Source organism: Triturus cristatus, chromosome 6, assembly GCF_964204655.1.
Source record: "Triturus cristatus chromosome 6, aTriCri1.1, whole genome shotgun sequence".
NCBI classification, from domain to species: Eukaryota; Metazoa; Chordata; class Amphibia; order Caudata; family Salamandridae; genus Triturus; species Triturus cristatus.
This window is the reverse complement of record NC_140589.1, coordinates 410,640,086-410,660,280: the sequence shown is the minus strand read 5'-3', so window position 1 is coordinate 410,660,280 and position 20,195 is coordinate 410,640,086. Positions and strand designations below refer to the sequence as shown.

Sequence of the window (20,195 nt, the reverse complement as noted above, 5' to 3'; positions counted from 1 at the left end):
CATGATGCTCCGACAGCAGCTCCGACGGCGGCACGCTTCTCCGTGGATGCGAGGCCCTTTTCTGTATTCGGTGCAATGCGACAGCTACGATGGCTGCGATGGCGACAAGCTTCTTCCTCGATGCGAGACTCTTCTCTTGATGTGGTGAGATGCGTCAGCTACGATGGCTGCGATGGCGACACGCTTCTTCGGCGTTGCGAGACACTTCTTGGATGATGCGAGACGCTCCCGCTCAATGCGATGTTGCAGCGGCGACACACTTTACGAGATGTGACGACAGCAGCTCCGACGGCAGCACGCTTCTCCTCCTTGAGTCGCGCTTCCAGCTCATTGCGACACGCAGTCCCTCAGAAGGCCCAACAACAGCAGCAGGTACTTCCAAAGAACTCTGGGGAGCTGGGGGGTGAAGTCTGTTGTTCCTGAGACTTCAGCAGGCGGTAAGCTCTATTCCAAACCCTTGGAGATCTTTTTAAGCACAAGTTGAAATAAAGTATTTTGTAGTCTTTCTCCTCTCCTTCAGCAGCAGGGCAACCACTGCAGGCCAACCCCCCTGGTCAGGGACAGTACTCCTCCTTACAGCTTTCCCAGTTCCTTCTCCTCAGCCAGAGGTTCTTCTTGTCAAGCAGGATCTAATTTCTTGGGAGCAGGGTCCCAATACTTATACCCCTAATTCCTTTGTTCCCCTGGGGTAGAGGGGCCTTTACCCAGTCCAAACCAGTTCCTGAGCACTTTGTTGACATGACTCTGATTTTCTGTTCAGGGTGCAGGGCAGAGACATCAGCCGCTCCACAGGAGGTGGAGCCAGCATTGTGGTGGCAGAGCACAGCCCTATTCAGAGTCCAGGTGTACTCCTCCCACCCATCTGGATGTCAATCTCTCTATTCACCACCAGGCTACCTAGCCTGGCAGATACACATCATAGCAGAGGCGGGCTGAAATGGTTAGGCAAGCAAATACCAACTTTCTAAAAGTGGCATTTGCAAACACAGAATATTAAAATCAACTTTACTAAAAGATGTATTTTATTATTCTGAGTTCAGGCATACTAAACTCGAATTTCTACCATGTTCCCTGGGTCTGTTAGGATCATAGAATGTAACAATTCTAACAGCCCATTCTGGCCTATGGAGAACAGGTAGCCTTACAATAATGAAAAACAAAAATGGCTGTAATTCACTATTAGGACATGCCACACACATCAGGGCTTGTCCTACCTTATGCTTACAATGCACCCTGCCCTTGGGCCTACCATAGGGGTGACTAATATGAAGTTAAGGGAAGGTTTAGGGACTGGCAAGTGGGTGCACTTGCCCAGTCAGCATGACAGTACCAGACTGCATGCAGGTTCTGCAATGGCAGACATTAGATACATTTTAAAAGGCCGCTTCTGTGGGTGGCACAACCAGTGCTGCAAGCCCACCAGCAGCATTTGTATTTACAAGCCCTTGGCACTCCTGGTGCACTTTACTGGGGTGTGACAGCTAACCAAATACAGGATAACCAAAGGAAATGACGGACGGAGTGTTGAACATTGCAAGCACTCACCCCCAGTCAACTGATCTGGGTTTAATCCATCGTTCTTTAGCCCACTCTGCCACCCCAGTTCAGACATGGCCATATGCAAATCAGTCTGACCCTGTGCCTCATGGGAACAGTCCAGCCTGAACTGCCAAGCCATGTTTTCCCTGGACCGGAAACAAGCTTCCTAGGACCGGTTTCTGGCATTTCAGCCGTCTTCAGCCAGGCTTGTTTGAATCCAGTGGCAAAGTGAGCAAGGGACTCACGTCTGAGCATACCCTGCCAACTTATGGCGAACAAAGCAAAAACCAAAGGAAATGATGGACGGAGTGTTGAACATTGCAAGCACTCACCCCCAGTCAACTGATCTGGGTTTAATCCATTACCGTTCTTTAGCCCACTCTGCCACCCCAGTTCAGACATGGCCATATGCAAATCAGTCTGACCCTGTGCCTCATGGGAACAGTCCAGCCCGAACTGCCAAGCCATGTCTTCCCTGGACCGGAAACAAGTTTCCTAGGACCGGTTTCTGGCATTTCAGCCGTCTTCAGCCAGGCTTGCTTGAATCCAGTGGCAAAGTGAGCAAGGGACTCACGTCTGAGCATACCCTGCCAACTTTTGGTGAACAAAGCAAAAACCAAAGGAAATGATGGACGGAGTGTTGAACATTGCAAGCACTCACCCCCAGTCAACTGATCTGGTTTTTGCAGTAAACCAAATAAACCAATCATGGAATCCAACCAACATATACATTTTAGATAGGGAGCACTTGCACTGTAGCACTGGTTGGCAGTGGCACAGTGCCCTGAGTAGCTAACACCAGCAAAACACATGAGGCACAGCGACAAAAACGTGGAAGGGAGACTCACGCCAAAGTACCAGGTCTAACAAGCTGTATAAAGATATATAAATCCCCCTGGCTGATGTTATAAGTTATAATAATGGGATGGGTGTGTGGAGCCCCCCTCCCTGAGACTAAATAGGCCCGGGGGAACCCATCTCCCAAGGCCCGAAATTACTGAGAAGCGGAGGGCCCCCTCCCGAACCTTGAAAGCCCCCGAGTTTGGCTCAATTGTTGTATTCTGAGGAGTTTTTTTCACAACTTCAGGCCAGGGGACTAAGTTCCTGAGTACTATAATGGCTGCCAGCAACATTTTTCTGATGTGGCTGGCAGCCAACAAGAGTGCCCACTCTCATGGGAGTGAGACTCCTATGCGAGGGAGATAGCCCAAAAAATCACAATCTGCAGACCAAGATCTTGCTTCCTGCCGAATTTGGTGTAATTCCGTTTTTCCCCTAAAACCTCTCTTAAGGAAGACTATGGAAAATGCATGGAGATTTTATGTTAAGCTCCTCCTTGGATGGAGCACCCTGAAACATCACAGGAAGGAGCTGAAGTACATGGCCCTTAAGTTCGGAAAGTTTCATGGAGATTCATCAAACGGGGCCAAAGTTGTTAGCAAACCCCAAAATGCTCCAGCTATGGAAAAGCAGACAGAACTATAACTACCTACTTGCAACCACCAGAAGGTAATCAATATATATATAATTAGGATTGTGTTCCCATAGGAAATGCATTTTTTTGTTGCTAATAACTTTGGCCCCAGTTTGAAGAAACTCCACAAACCTTTGAAACAAGTACTAATTTTGAACTAGTTTGTACATGTAAACATTTGGGGTGATCCGTCAAGCGAGGGCCAAATATTTTCAAGGGGGTGTGTGGCCCTTCTTCTCAGGCCACTGTCGGACCATGGCACCCCATTCCCTGGGACCCACTGTACTGTTTACGGTCTTTATAATCCCCTGGGGATCCCATCCCCACCCTGAGCCATTAATGGTCCTGGGGACCCCATCCCCAAAGGCCAGCTCATATAGTGTGTCATGGGGAGCCTACCCCCAGAACACAGTAGTTGTCCTGCCTGCACCAGCAAGGGTGGAAAATTTGTGTTTGCTCCTGCCTGGATGGTGCATTTTTAAAACTCCTGCCAAACAGGAGCAAACACAAAGTCTGCTCTCAGCAGGCAGGAGCTTTAGAAAAGCTCCTGTCAGCTGGAAACAGATCAAGATATCGCTCCCATTTGAAGTGAGTAGTCTAAATAGCTGCTCCCTGGGGGCGAAGCAATGCCAATTTCGACAACATGCGGGTAGCTGCTGGGGCCACGTGGGGCCAGGGGCTCCCCCCACTACCATCAACATGTGTATGGTAGAAGACCTAGGTGGGCCATGGACCCCACCTTAAAATAATGCAAGCCACTGGGAATGGGTTCCATGGGCTTAAATAGGCTTAGAGAGGGGGCCATGTGACCATTCTCCACTTTAAAAAAACAGGCCTGGGGGTTCGGGTCCCCAGGACCTAATAAGACTGAGGGAGGGGGACATGTGGCCTCTCGCTCCTTTAAAAGAGATAGTGCCCTGGGGATGGAGACCCGGGGGTTAGTAAGGCTGCATGTCCATCTCTCCTTTTTTATGATATTTGGCCCAGGAGATGGAGTCCCCGGGACCAAAGAAGGCTTGGGGAGGTGGGCTGCTTGTTCCCTGCCCCTGTTTAATTATATTTCGCCCTGGAGGATAGGGGCCCGGGGACCAAAAGCACACCTACACCACATGGCAAAGGCTCGAAACCCTTGTGCGGACGGCCAAAGGCCATGTGCCACGTGGGGGTTAGCTGCCTTTGCACAATTTGGCCCTATAGCTAGGCCCTGTGGCCAACTCCCCACTGTGCACGGCCAAAGGCTGTGTGCAGTGCAGGGCTAGCTGCATGCCGGGGTTGACTGCAGGGCCTGCCCACACATCAGGCCCTGTGGACTACCACTGCTGCACACGACCAAAGGTCCTGCACAGCGTGGGATTGGCTGACTTTGGGGTGATTGGCCACAGGGCCCGGCCTCAGGCCTTGTGGCCAACCCCCCTCTCTGCACGGTCGAAGTTCATGCACAGTGAGAGATTGGCTGTAGCGCCCTGCACAGACGAGGGTCATGCCCGGTGACGGGTTGCATATACATATCAATTACTATTTTACGGTAAAAAAGGAAACCTAGACATTCACTGACAAAATAAAAGGTTAAAGTAATGTTATAGTTAAATGAAATGTTCAGTAACAACGTAAAGTTTAAAATACTATAAACCAAAGGAACTCTATAGTTATAGTTACAGTTATCTCAAGTACTGCACTGCTAATTATCCCATATAACACATCACTGATGACATTGTCTAAGACATCATGGATAATATCACTGTAACATTTGCAGTGAAATTATTGATGAGAAAACTGTGCATGGCGGGAGCACAAGTTATAAAATTACCTTAGGGCTCGAGTTGTGGTTACTTGAGATAACTAGCTGTAGCTGTATATACACATACACACACACACGAAGACTTATCTAATGCGGATGTAACAATATTTATTGCATGAATAGTCTATAAATAATATCAAATTGTCAATTTTCTTTATTAATGCAAATATGAATGTGAGAAAGATATTGATCAAATGGCAATATTACTATGTGATACTAGCAAAACATTAATATTTCCTTTTTTCTTTTTTATCCAGCACAATGCCCAGAGAATGAACTGCACACAGACTCATCAGGCGTGATCCTAAGTCCAGGTTATCCTGTAAATTACCCCAACTCTCAAACCTGTGCCTGGAGCATAAAAGTTGAACCAAGCTACAATGTTTCCATATTTGTAGAAATGTTTCAGAGTGAAAAACAATTTGATGAGCTAGAAATATTTGATGGTAAGTAGACTGTAATCAGGTGTTCAATCTAAATCCATTTGAATTCAAAAAGCCTGTCTTTTTTGTGTTTGGCCTTGTGTGTGTAATTAAAACAAACAAAATGAGATTAAGTGGCACAAACCTAAAATGTTCTACATTTTTAGCAAAACCACTCATGTTGGCAAACTGTACGCTCCACAGGTCACCCTCCCTTAAATTCAAATTCATAGAGTATCTGTCTTCTTTAATTGAGAGTGAGTCAATCAATAGTTATCCAGAAATAATATGAATAGCATGTTTCAGAACCCCATGCTATGTTTTGTAATCATAATTTTGTTTAAATACTATTGAATTCATTTTAGGTAGCAACACAGATCATTGAAACTCTTAAATACTAATTTCATTTTTCAAGGTAAGTACAACAATAACATTGCCATCTAAATTCGCAAGCTATTACCCTATGATCTGTTATCTAATCTTGTTTAAGTTTAAATACTATCAAATTAATTAACGGTAGTAGCATAGATAGTTGAAGTGCCCTGTTACTAATTTCCTTCTTCAAAATAAATACAATAACATTTTAAAGTAAATTAAAAAAATATTGTTACATCTCCAAAAATATCCTATTCTATCTCCAAATTATTTTTCTAGTTTTTTTCATTATGTACTTTTTATTATGCTTATCTTGGAAATGAGGAAATTATGGGGATTTCCATTGCTATGGAATTAATGACCATCCAACAAATTGACTCACTATATGAAATAAACCTGAATTGTTTAATTACAGCCCTATAAAGTAATTAGAGGACTGGGTAGACAGGTAACATTTTGGTCAATAAAAAGCAAAAACTGACACAATTTCCTTCTAACTTTGCGCAGTCCCACACACATGCAGCTGTTGTCCAATGTTTGCATTTCAGCATCATAAACAGTGAGGAGAAATGTTTGGATTACCATTATTTACAATGTTTTTGCAGATCACAAGGGATTGTACAAATACATCTAGGGCAAGATGTATTACCATTTAGTTTTGCGATTCCCAAATCACTATTTTTTGCAAATCACAATTTGCGACTCACAAAACGGAATGTACTAATCTGTATTAGTCAAATTTGGTGAATCCCAATAAGGTCGGAAATGTCCTGCCTCATCAATATTCATGAAGCAGGTCGCAATTTGCTACACATTGGGAATGGTCAAGAACACAGGGACGGGAGAAACATCCATTACAAGGCAGTCTTTACATCGCACTGCTTTTACAACGGAACTGTTACAATGCAACTGCCTTTACATCACATACAATTACAACGCATGCCATTGCAACACATGTCACTACAATGAATGCCATTACGATGCATACCGTTACAACGCATGCCATTACAATGCATTATAAGGTAAGTAGTAGAGATTTTTAAGTTTTTGGGTGGGTATGGGTTTTGGGGTAGCTGGGAATAGCAATAGTTACCCCTACGCTATCCAACACTTTCCCTAATGTTGCACTTACTGGAGTGGGGATAGTAATTTTTACCCCCTGGGCTAACCAACACTTACCCTACTGTTGCACTAAAAGTATCATGCATTGTAATGTTATGCATTGTAATGGAATACGTTGTAATGGTAGTTCTTGAAAATACGCTGTAATGGCATGCGTTGTAAAAACATGCAATGTAATGGTAGTAGCAATGTTAAGGCCGGGTTGTAAAAGAATACGTTGTAATTGTTTGCGTTCTAAAGTCATATATTCCACGGATGGTGGCCTACCGGGGACAGCAGACCACCATGTCTGTGTTTGCTTTTTAAATAAATCAACTTTTTTGTTAAATGCAGCCTATTTTCCTTAAAGGAAAACGGAATGCTTTAAAAAAAAAATGAAAACTTTTCTTTTAATTTTCTAAGGCCAGGTAGTGGTCCGTGAGACCACTGTCTGCTTTTAAAAAAATACTTTAGCATACATTTACAAACAGGAAGGGGTCCCATGGGAACCCCTTCCCATTTGCAACTGGCTTACCAACTACTTGAAGTAGGTAGTAGCTGCAATTGTTTTGCGACTGCATGCGCAGTCGCAAAACAATCATACATACCAGTCCAACTCACTATTAGGAAGGGATGACCTTGAAATGCCCCTTCCTAACAGTGACTCGCAAACCCTATTTTGTGAGCCAGTGATAGGTTACTGACTCATAAATAGAGTTTTTACATACAGCAACCCTTTTTAGTGGTTGCAAATGGACAGGTTTTCTGTTTAAAAAAACTAAACAAAACTAAACTAAAAACTGTTGTACATCTGGCCCTATATCATCTAAAATCAGCTTCCCGAACACATTTTGAATTAAATTTAGATAGCTCTCCACATTTGTTTTGCAATAATTACCTTAGCAACTCCTTTCAATTTAACAATGAAATACCTACAAAAATTATTTGTACTTACCTAATTTTTTACAAGTGCTCAATTCTAACTATTTGCAGTTCTTCTGATTCCAATATGTTTTCTATTACTACAAAGTTGTCATAGTTCATTTCTACATTATTTGATCGCAAGAGGCAACTTTTTTTTTGTAGGACACAAAGCTTTAATTGAGCTTCATGCCTTCCACCTACCTCCTGTACAAAGCTCAGCCAGATGTTGCCAACCAATAGTGTGCCATTTCCTATAATCCAATTGTCTAATGTGGGACATATGTCTCATCATGTATTGTAGTTGAACAAAGATAGAAGAGATTTTTAATTTAAAAAGATCATCTTTTCCTTTGAGATAAGTGTAAACCGAACTTGACCCAATTTTTCTGTTGTTGTTGGACAACTTAAAAACATTTGACAAACTACATTTTTGTAACTTTAGTAGAGAATTTGAACTATAAAGCCAGCCTCCTCTTCAGGGAGAACCAGCCTAAAACTAATATTAGCAAATGTGGCATGGTAATACAATAATAAATTAGGTAAAGTGAATCCCCCTCCTTTCCTAAGCATATATATTTTCAATCCACTCTTGCAAGATTGTTTTCTAATCCATTTGATTTGAATCAGCCCTCTGTTTACTTAAAAGATTATAATTTGCAAAGCATACTAGAAATTAAGAATATTAATACCAACACCAGCATCATTTTAATTAAGTCTACCATGTTTATTATAGACAAGAAATTCCTGACAGTTTGTTAATAATGTCAGGATAGGGATGGATATTACCTTGTAAGTGTCTTTGTATTTATCACAAACATATATATTTTGGTGTTATTTAGGTCTGCTGCTAGGCTATCCTTTTTGCAATGTGAGAGGAAGAGCTTCTTTGGTAGGATTAAATAACAAAATCTCCTTATTCAACTATTAGGATTTTCCCTCGTAATACTGCGTATTCCTGAATTTTATTTAAAGCACAGTCAATATGCTTTCTATTAGATGTAAAGAAAATAATTATTTTGTCTTTTATTCCTTCTGCTGAATGATAGAAATCACCAGTTGTTCATAAATCAAAACAAACATCATCGAATTCATATGGAGCACTTTTTGAAGGTGCCTCTAGTAACTGCAATATCTCCTGCTTTGCCTTTTTTACACTTGTCAGTGGTGGAGGCTGCAATCCTCTCTAAGGTTTGGCCAAAACCTTTGCGAGCTGAAAAAGAAATGTAACTTTTTCCAGGTGAAGAAATAAACCTGCCCTCCTCACCAGGTCAAAGGCTTTTCAGAGTCAAGCAGAACTATTACTCTCTGATTTTGAGAGTTGGAAAATAAATCTATGGCCTAAACTAAATTAATAGTATTAAAAGCACATTAACATCTAGATATACACCAGTTTTTGTTCCTATGAAGCAAAGATGCTACTTGAGCCTTTAATTTATTCGCTAGGAATTTGAAGAAATGTTCATACTCGGAGCTTAGCAGGGTTAAAGGCCTACAATAACTTGATTCTACAGATCCTTTAATTAGAGAAATTCCACTGGTGTTCCCTGAAAAAAATAACAGGGAAAGCATTTTCTACACCTAGTTCTTAATTATATATCATCTGTAAGATTGTTTTCTATTCTTTTATGAATTTCTTATAGAATAGGGTGTGACCAAATCCTTTCCACTAGTCTTTGTACCTGTCCGATTAACAAGCTACTTCCTCAATTCTTATTCACTTATATCCCGAACCTGCTCATTTGAGAATTATCCTATATTTGAAGGGAAACAATATTCTAGGATCAGTGATCACTGTATTGCAGGTTCCTGATAGCATATTTTTTTATAGTTCTTTAGAAAAATATCTTGGATTCCTAATGAATCCTGGATAATGCAATTCTTCTCTAAGTCACAGGTCTCTTGTGCTCTGTTTCTGCTCTCACTTTTGTAGACCAAGCTGCAATTTACCCATATATTCAGTGTAATCACCAATAGTATTTGGTTTAGCCATATGTTCTCTATAGTAAAACTCTTTTTTCAATGTTTTGGACTTCTTCCAAGGCTTTTCTGTTTCACAGAAACAGGTGACAATATTTCTTGCTCTGCTCTTGCAATCTTATCCTCCCTATAGATAATCTTGCACCTTCTTTCACTCAATAATGCTATATTATATAATATGAATTAAGTGCGGTTTTAAATGTGCCCCATAAATGTAGGAGAGTGGTTCTATGAAGATTTATCTCAAACCATTTATAAATTATTTCCTTCAACTCAATCCCCCCTTTTCTCATCTTGGAGTAAAATGATTTTTTTACTGCAAATGTCTTGGATTTCAGTCATATAGCAGCATAGTTAGAGAAACTTATAGGGAGTATAGAGACTATGCTCATCTTAGTATGAACGGTACTGACAAATAATCTAAAGCTTCTGCTGAGTGAAATGTTTGATAAACATGTACATTCTCTAGTGATTTCATTACAATCTATCCAAATAGCAATTTGTCAAAACTTCTCTACCATGCTAGCTATAATCAAAACTGTTTTAACCTTGTTCTGCTTCTTGCTAACCTTTGAAGAGTCGTAGGGCCCGATTCACAGAACTAACTTAAGACAAAATCCTAAATTTACTACCATTTTGGTATTCACAGAAGGCACTTACTCATTTTGGTATTCACAGAAGGCACTTCCTCATTTTGGTATTCACAGAAGTTAGGAGTCCTAACTTTAGGACTCCTAAATGCCTTCTGTGAATACCGAAAGTCTTAAAATTAGGATTTTTCTCAGTTTAGTAGTAGTATAGTTAGGACTCCTAACTTTAGGACTCCTAAATGCCTTCTGTGAATACCGAAAGTCTTAAAATTAGGATTTTCTCAATTTAGTAGTCCTAAGTCTAAATTTAGGACTACTAAATTGAGAAAAATCCTAATTTTAAGACTTTCGGTATTCACAGAAGGCATTTAGGTGTCCTAAAGTTAGGAGTCCTAACTATACTACTACTAAACTGAGAAAAATCCTAATTTTAAGGCTTTCGGTATTCACAGAAGGCATTTAGGAGTCCTAAAGTTAGGAGCCCTAAACTTAGGACTACTAAATTGAGAAAAAACCTAATTTTAAGACTTTCGGTATTCACAGAAGGCATTTAGGAGTCCTAAAGTTAGGAGTCCTAACTATACTACTACTAAACTGAGAAAAATCCTAATTTTAGGACTTTCGGTATTCACAGAAGGCATTTAGGAGTCCTAAAGTTAGGACTCCTAACTTCTGTGAATACCGAAATGAGTAAGTGCCTTCTGTGAATACCAAAATGAGTAAGTGCCTTCTGTGAATACCAAAATGGTAGTAAGTTTAGGATTTTGTCTTAAGTTAGTTCTGTGAATCAGGCCCTAAATGATCCAAATCAATGTACCTAAAATCTCACTCAATTGCTAAATATTTCCTCACATTCAATTATGCAATTTTACTAGAGGCTGAAGTTAATCCACTATTAGGTAGTAGTAGTAAGCCAAAAAAAATTGTTTATTCTTAAAAGGAAAACTAGCCTGTGCTCAAAGATGTTTGATGCCCATTGAGGATTTAAGCATTTTACCATCTGATATTTCCCTAAAAGAGTAGTGAAACCCCAAAGGCAAACTGCTCTAAAGAAACAAAATACAGTCTTTTTCAGTATTTAGATTTCCTTTCTTAAATTTGACTTAATGAGTTTCCTACAGGAGGATAATATCCAGGTTGGTATGCTTGAACCAAGTTGTGGGAAAATTGCTTTTCTGCACAGTCACCCCCGATTTTTCACTTTTTTCTTGACCTCACTTTCGCTGGTACATTTACACCTTGATAATGCTGTTCACTGCTACAGTATATTTGCTTTGGCTCTAAAATAGTATTAGCAAAATTGGTTTCACCCAATTGATCTTGTTAATTTTCCCGTAAGGCCATGACAGATGGTATAGAAAATCCTCCAAAGGCATGTGAGTTAAATGTAAATTGTGGCATATGTGGGCTGAAATGTGTATTAATATAACCTACATAAAATTCACTAAACTAGAGTTCAAACCCATGCAGTAACAAATGCCAACGAAATTTGCGTTACCCATGAACGAAAACCTATTTGTATATTTTTCTAGGTCTCCCCTAAACTGTCCCTTAAAAATCTGCTATTCAGGATGCCTAATACATACAGAGTGTTAGAATTTACATTAGAAAATGTGTTTTGTTTAAGTTATTGGGGGCTAAAAGCTTTTTCAGTGTCTAGGTCCAGCTACATTTTCAATAGGACAGGTGTGGTACAAATATTTAATGTTATATCTCTGGCTGGTAAAATGGTAGCAAAGCTTCCTAAAGTTTTTTCTTAATTTCTGAACCTTATTTAATGGTGAGTTTAGTTGTTTGATCATTTAAGTGCAAAATTAACTTTAAAAAACTTTAGGCTGCCAATGCCCGAATGTAAGAACATATTCCCTAACTTTTTTAGTTCTTTTCATCCGGCCCTATGAGACTTTAGGACCTACTTTAGGTGTGACTTATAAGTAATACAAAGGACGGCCAAGCAAAATGTTTATTTTGCCAGGTCAATAGGCAATTTAAAACTGCATTTCAGGCTACAGAGGCAGGCCTGAGGAATGTTTTACAAGGCTGCTTTAGTGGGTGGCACTATGAGCAATGCAGCCCACTAATAGCATTTAATGTATATGCCCTGAGTACGTGGTACCATATACTAGGGACTTACTTGTACCAATCAGGTATATGCTAATTGTTCCATGGTTTAGGGAGAGAGCACACACATTTTAACAGTGGTCAGAAGAGAAAAAGTGCACTCTGCTGATAAAAACAGGTTCAGCAACTTAAGACAAAACAGTGGGAGTGACCCTGCAAAAAGAGCTAAGTCCAATATGGGCTTTATTAGTTGGAGCTATAAATCGAGGAATCAAAAATGCTAATTATTTAGAACTGTGTGATTACTTTCATACTATTTGCTTGATAGTTAGCATTGTGTGAAAGCCAAAAGAATCCTGTTTAGTGGAAATGCAGGGCAGTACATTAGAAGGCTTCTTGCCTCATTGCTGAACTTGATGAATTGGTGCTGTGACATGCTTCTTAATCCATAATTATGGTTGCTCCATTTGATCTGCATTCATGCATAAAAATAGTGAAAATGGACATTATGCATCTTCATCTTCTTGTAATCATAAAGGCAGATGAGTGGCAGTTAAGCTGTATGTTAGGTTTCCACAATTAGAGACTGGTTCTCTGACTTTTTTTTATAACATACCTTCAGAAGCATTGCACCATCCAAATGTTGAGAAATATGATCATGGTATCAGAAATTAAACAGTTTCTTAAAATGCGCCTGCATAGTTATGGTTACGTCTGTTTTGTATTGAAAAGTATTTTATTTTGTTTTGCTAAATAATTTGGAGCCAGTAGACAGATTTGTACACAGCATTTCAAAAAGTTCATCTGATTTGGATTCAGCCTGGCAACTTTCATTCCTATCCATCAAGCGATGAGCAAATTAAAAGGAAAGTCATAAATGTAACCTTTCAGATTTTAATTCCTGTAGGAAGCTTTTGATGGAGATATTGAAAAAGGTTTGAAAGGAATTATAATAAACCTTTCATGAAACTAGATCTTTACTGGGAGCAGTTATCTGACAGATTATCAATGTAAAAAATATGGCTTGTACAGAATATTGTGTCAAAAATATTGAGGACCAAAATATCGAACGTAAGTGTATATAGGTACTTCTAGATCTTCTATTCTTAACTCCACATCTATGTACTTTGAAGATAAATGTATCATCCAGGTCCATTTATGTGGATTTAAGTATAGTAAAACTTTTCTTTCTCAAAACGTACTTTCACAATATTTTTGTCCGCGATATTCTTGACACAATATTTTGTCCACACTATAATTTTTCTTCAGTATTTTGTCCTAACAAACTCAGAGGAGTGCCTTTGGCCAAAGGCCATGAGCAGCAGAGTTTGGCCACCCAAGTAGTCCCTGTACCCAACCTCTGCTGTGTATTGCCAAAGGCTGTGTGCCGCGTATGGAGCACAAGGAACTGTTGTATGTGTTTTATGATCAGAAAGCCCTAATATTCACAGGAAAAATCAGTAGTTAAAGTGAAGTTAAAGTTAGCTTTGCTTATTGCACCTTAACATTTTTCTTTTGCAAACTAAGAAATTTACTTTAAAAGAATGACATGATAAAGTTATGGGTTGGATGACTGTTGTGTGGGTTATTCAATTAAATTCAATTTATTGATTTAGACCTCTTCTGAGATCAGACATTTTAAATGAATACAAAATCAATACAGTATTATAAATATACCAAACCATAAACATAATTTCTTTTTAAAACAGTGATTAAATAGATTTTAAAGCAGTGAATAGATGATATCTAAAACTTTAAAAAAAAGATATTGAGCTTCTACAAGGACTTTGTTAGGAGCTATATCTTGAACTCCTCCTCTACATAGTTCGCATAATCCTTTCTTGTCCCTTGCTCCAGAATTTTGTGTAGGCATTTATTGGTAAGATCCATAAATGAAGCATAATGATGCAGCATCGGATGCTGTGTTCAAGGGTGAATCTTAAATAATTTTGGTGAATATTATACTCTAAAGTAACTGTAAAATGCCTAAAGTGTGATAACTGGGAACAGTGTGCAATGACAAGGTCAAAACCTAATCTTGGAGTCACATTTTTGAAAACTATCTTCAAAAGTGCATTTGATCAAGACTGCAAGAGTGTTATAAAGCATTGAAAGTGCTCTAAAGCTGTCATGAGATTTTCATTAAAAGTGTAATATCTTGATCCGACCTTAAAGGTTTTGCTCTTTAAGAGTGTTCTCAAAGAGCCTTCTTCGGCATGCAAGAGGTGATACGCCTATCTAATTAAGTTGGCCAAGGCTCTTGAGTAGGCACTGGCTATCGAGAGTTCAAGACGTAGTGCTTGAACTGATATAGCTTGGCTCATAGTGGTTATTTTGCGGAGTAATTTCCCTTCATTTGTGTTCAAGATATGCCATTTGTTTATAGAAGTATATTCTAGTGCATATGACAAGGTAGAGGAAAATTAGCACAATAGATTTCGAGGTGGGACTGAAAATGTATCTTTCCAGAGAAAGAGGAAAATCTCTTTAGGCCTCTTATATGGGCTGCAGCCTTAAGTTCCATATGCTAGAAATGAGAAGTGGTTTTGAGTGTCCGTGAGAATACTCTTCCCAGGTAGGTATGCACTTCTACTATCTCTACAGGTCTCACACCCAATTTGAGGTCAAAGTGGATATGATGTTTCCTCCCCCTAAATGGTACCACTTTTGATTTGGTAATATTTACCTTTAAGAAATTTGCTTCAGTATTTTTAAAAAGAGCGTCTATATTACGCTATGAACCAATAGGTGTAAGGTCAAAAATATTGTCAGCGTACATTAGAATGTATTTGTTGCATGAAGCTTTTTTAGGAAGAATGGGGCATATGCATCAACCAAACTAATACCGATTCCTTAATAGCGAAAAATAAGGAATCGCCATTAAGGAATCGGTAATTGGCATGCATCAACAGATTCGGTGAAATTTAGCGATTCCTTAAAAATCGCTAAATTTACCGATTCCTTAATAGCGGGGCACGCAAACGGCCTCACTAGCAAATAGCGAGTTCGGTAATACCGATTTGGCTAATAGCGAGTTCGGTAATACCGAATTAGCTATTACCGAATCGGTAATAGCGAAATCGCAAATTGCCGCGTCGCTCCGGGAACAGGCTGATGACATCACCAACCAGGAAATACTGCTGCCCCACCCACATAGCCTCGACAGAGGAGCAGACAGGAGCTGGAAAGAAGGACAGGCTGTGCAGAGTGAGGCCACACAGATTCTGCCATTCACATCACACATCCATCATGTCGCAGGAAGTGCCATCCAGCGCAGAATCTGCACGCAAGCGCAAGAAGAAGTTTTCGGACAGGGAGCTGGAGTACCTCATCGAGGGAGTGTCCAGCAAACACGACCGCCTCTTTGGCAAGCTGTCCCTCAAGGTGCCTGAGACCGAGAAGCGGCGCATCTGGCAGCGCATCCGTGAGAGGGTCAATGCGGTTGGCGTCACTAGCCGCAGCATCGACGACCTTAAAAAACGGTGGTATGACCTGCGGAAGCGCGCAAAAGAGAGGATTGCTGAGAGGCTCCGGGAGGCAAGAAGGACTGGAGGCGGAACAACCACTGCACCATCCAACACAGCCCTGGAGGACCTTGTGGAAGGGACGATAGAGCGGGAAGCCGTCGTGGGGGTGATCCAGATGGACACGTCCGGCGCAGCCACAAGTGCCCAAGGTAAGATGCATGCCTGTGCCACACCCAGCATAGCGTAAATCCATACCCATGCCCCCAGCCCAATCTCACTGTGTCTGCAGCTCTGGCACAGACAGCTCCACACATGACACTACTGCATCTTGGGAGTTGTAGTCTAGTCAGCCCAGAGTGCAGGTACAGGCGTAAATCCTCTGAGCACACACCACATATTTTGTACATGGCTGTAGACTGTTCATTTGTTGGACCACAGAGGGACATTAATGGGTACAACACTATGTAGGTGTAATCATCCCACTAATCATGCACTGTTTCACACACAGATGCATCACCTGGGGACTCTGACGACAGCGACCAGCTGATCATTTCGGAGACACCCGTGGAGTCAGACCAGGAGACTGCGCAGGATGCGCACGCACCGCCAACACCTGCCACCCCACCAGCACCACCTCCACCAGCGCCACAATCAACGGCACCAGCACCAGTGCCACAAGCCAAGGCACCAGCACCTGCGCCACAAGCCAAGGCACCAGCACCTGCGCCACAAGCAACGGCACCAGCAAGACAGCCTGCAGCTAGTACAGCCACAATACCGCAGAGGCACAGGCACCAAGTTGCGCCCTTGCAGGAGATGGCAACCCCCCCCCGCAATTGGCACCCACGCAGCGCACATCCACACCACCTGCTGCACCACCTGGAGGCTCAAGACATGCACGGCGTCACAGGGCCCGTCGCAGTTCCGTCTCCTCAGCAGACCAGGATGTCCCAACAACCTCTGCAATCGAGGAGAGGATGCTGCGTACACAGAACCTGCAGGGAAGACATGTGGCTAGCATCAGCTGCAATATCGTGCGCCTAGCGAGGGAGATGCACGCCATGACTGCAGCAGTCACCGACATGGGCTCCGCGGTCAGGGACATGGGCACGGCGGTCAGGGACCAGACCACTGCGGTTGCTGATGGCAATGCTCAGCTCAGGGAGGAGGTACGTGAGCTCACCCGTGCCATCAGGGAGGGCCATGAGTCCCAGAGGAGGAGTAACCGGCAGCTAATGTTGCGTTCTGCCGCCGCTACCAAGGCCATACAACGGCACAGCAACTGCACCGCTGTGTTGGCACGCCGCACAGTCTCCCTGCAGGTGGACCTTGGGCACTTCTGCGGTGATGTGGCCAAGTCACTGGGACACATCACCACTGCTGTGGAACAACTTCAGAGCAGCACATGCAGTGCTGCAGCATTGGGAGGGGATGACACCAGTGAGGCTGCCTCCAGTGTCAGCAGCGTGTCACTGGCAGAGGCCAGCACCAGGCGCCGAAGTTCGCGTGCCTCCACGGGGACAGGCCGTGGTGAGGCTTTGGATGCACCTGAGCGGAGGCTTGGTGTACGTGGCAAGCGCCACTAGAAATTTGGACATGCTGCAGGTCCATGGTGGAGCAACCATGGCCATCCAATTATTGTGTTTGCACAGGCCTGACTTTAAGGAACCTTTTATTTACATTTATGCAATCGGAGCATGATTCCCAATGCTAGTTCTGTTGCACAATCCTCAGTGCTACTGTGCATTAAACAGTTGCACCCAACACCAACTTGTAATGTCTCATTTTACCCAGGGTCAAAAATGATTTTGCATTATGTCTGTCCGCCTCCTATGGCCCTCTGCTGTGTTTGGGATGTGTGCCGGTCGTCGTTGGGCGGGTGGTTGGTCAGCCTGGGGGTCGTCATCCCTGTCCACCTCCATGGGTATCCCCCTTCTGGTGGCAATGTTGTGCAGCATTGCACATACAGCAATTATTCGACAGCATGTGTCTGGTTGGTATAGCATGGCGCCGCCAGTCTTGTGGAGGATACGGAAGCGGCTCTTGAGAATCCCAAAAGTCCGCTCTATCACATTCCTCGTGCTGATGTGTGCAGCGTTGTAGCGATGTTCCTGCGGGGTTGCTGGATTTAGGTATGGGGTGAGTATGTATTCCCGCAGGGCGTAAGCACTGTCACCTAGAAGATAGAAGCATAGACTTAGCATTGGTGATGTACATGCATGTGTGGTGTTGGTGTGGGGAAGCGTAGTTCTACGTACCTAACAGGAGTCCCTCTCCAAATTCTCCATTGAGTAGTCGCCTGTGCATTCCACTGTTGCGGAAGATGTATGAGTCGTGTGTGCTCCCTGGGAATTGTGCCACTAGGTCCGTTATGATGTTGTTGGCATCGCACACAACCTGCACGTTGATCGAGTGGTATGACTTGCGGTTCCTGAAAAGGTACTCATTTGCTGACGGAGGACATATGGGGATATGCGTGCAGTCGATGCATCCAATCACATGTGGAAATTGTGCCACCTGGTAGAATGCCTGTTTGGTGCGGTCCAACTGCTGTGGGGTTGTGGGGAAGCTGATGTGTGTGTGGAGCATTGTCAGCATGGCATCTAGGAATTTCTTGAAGAAGCGTGACAGTGCGCTTTGCGAAACACCTCCGGCAACCGCAATTACCCCCTGGAAACTCCCTGAGGCCAGTAGGTGCAGGCTGCATAGGACCTGAACGTGCGCAGGGATAGCATTTGTCCTGTGTGTCTGGTGCTGCAGTAATGGTTCCAGGTCTGCAATCAGGCGCATGATCATAGCGCGATTGAGGCGATACTTCTGGTACACCTCGTCCTCATTCTGGCCGAGCAAGGTTATGCGCAGTCTGAACACTCGCTCCTGGACCCTTCTCCTGCGCTGTCCTGCTGCATTGATCCGCATCCTCCTTGCAAGCATGTAGAGGGCAGCCATTTTGTGGGAGCCAACAGGGTCTCCTGGGCCACATTTAAGGGTTTAGTGATTGCCTCAATCATTTGCACATGTAGGAAGATTTTGTTATTTTTTTTTTTTTTTTTTTTGTAACTTTACCTCCAGGTTTTGATTCCCCTTATTTAGCTCTGGCAAAATAGCGATTTTTGGGATTTTCGTTATTAGCGAGTTTTGTTGCATTGGGGTGCGATTCGTTATTTGCTATTGGCAATTTCCGGGAGCTAATAGTGATTTCGGTAATTGCGAATTCGGTATATAGCGATTCGGTAAATTAGCATTTTGGGTATTAGCGATTCGGTATGTTCGAGGTTATTTATTTAGCGATTCGTTATTTGCTCGGGTTTTGGGTTGATGCATTGGGATTGGGTATTTTTCACACAATACCGGGAGCTATTAACGAATCGGTATTTTACCGACTGGATTTTGGCTTGATGCATAAGGGTGGAAGTTATTTATTTTTTAAAAGCAGTCCGGTAGATTGTTAAGGAATAAGGAAATCGAAAGAGGGGCTAGTAATCATCCATGCTTCAGGCCTTTCAGAGGAGGTAACTTATGGATCAGTCACTTGACCCACCCGCCCTATCTCACTCTACACCAAGTTGAGGAATGTAAAGTGACAATTTGGCTTAAGAGAGCTTCTAGAATCCCCATTTTCTTTAATTTCCTCCACAGAGTATAACTGTGTACCCTGTTGAAGTGAAGGCTGTTGAAAAGTCAACAAACACACTATAGGCCACCTGCAACTTATTTGTTCCATATTTATTGATAATTGTTTGTAAAAGTGCAATATTGTCAGTCACAGAATCTTTCGTCCGAAAGCCTGCTTTGACCATCGAAATTGCACCCTTGTTAAAGGCCCAGTCTTTTAAATGATTTAGGATACTTGCTGTGAAAAGTTTCCCAGTTGCATCCAGGAGTGCGATTTGATGATAATTACAGGGAGAGAGGCAGGAGTCTTTTTTTAGAAGTGGAATGACAATGCTTTCTGTCCATGAGCTTGCAATGTGGCCAGTATCACAATAGTAGATAAAAAGAAGAGCTAAAAACTTGCTCCATCCTTCCGGATTGCTCTGAAGAACCTTTACAGGGATATTGTCTGGACCTATTTCTGTTGAGGCTCTAGCCTTCCTTATGTATCATTCAATTTGTTTCTCAGATGGCATTATTATCTGCAGGTCAGATTCATTCAAATGATTCTGATTGAAGAGCTCTCTGAAACTAAAGTTAACCGGATGTGCTTTAATAGAGCTCAAGAAAATACTTTTCCCATTCATTTTGAGGAACCAGAGAGGCATTAGGGGATTTTCTGCTTCCAATTGCTTCAGCAATTAGATGCCAGAATAGCTTACTGTTTTTTTGCAGAGCTGCTCGTGTTTTTGACCATTATTTCTCTGCAACTTTTCTTCTTGATTCTCCTCCGTTTATTTTGTAGTGTAGAGATTTCTTTCCTCCTGGAGGCTGAAAAAAGGTGAGAAATTGCTGTCTAATCAACGTATTCAG

At 42.2% G+C, this 20,195-nt stretch overlaps 1 protein-coding gene across 1 annotated transcript in view; it reads left to right on the top strand.

The window, feature by feature from the left end:
* CSMD1 (CUB and Sushi multiple domains 1) overlaps nt 1-20,195 on the top strand; it is a 2,626,220-nt gene that overhangs the window by 1,871,157 nt on the left and 734,868 nt on the right. The window contains exon 41 of the mRNA XM_085610820.1: nt 5,069-5,257. Within this exon, the coding sequence (XP_085466946.1) occupies nt 5,069-5,257 (189 nt within the window). The remainder of the gene's footprint in view (nt 1-5,068; nt 5,258-20,195) is intronic.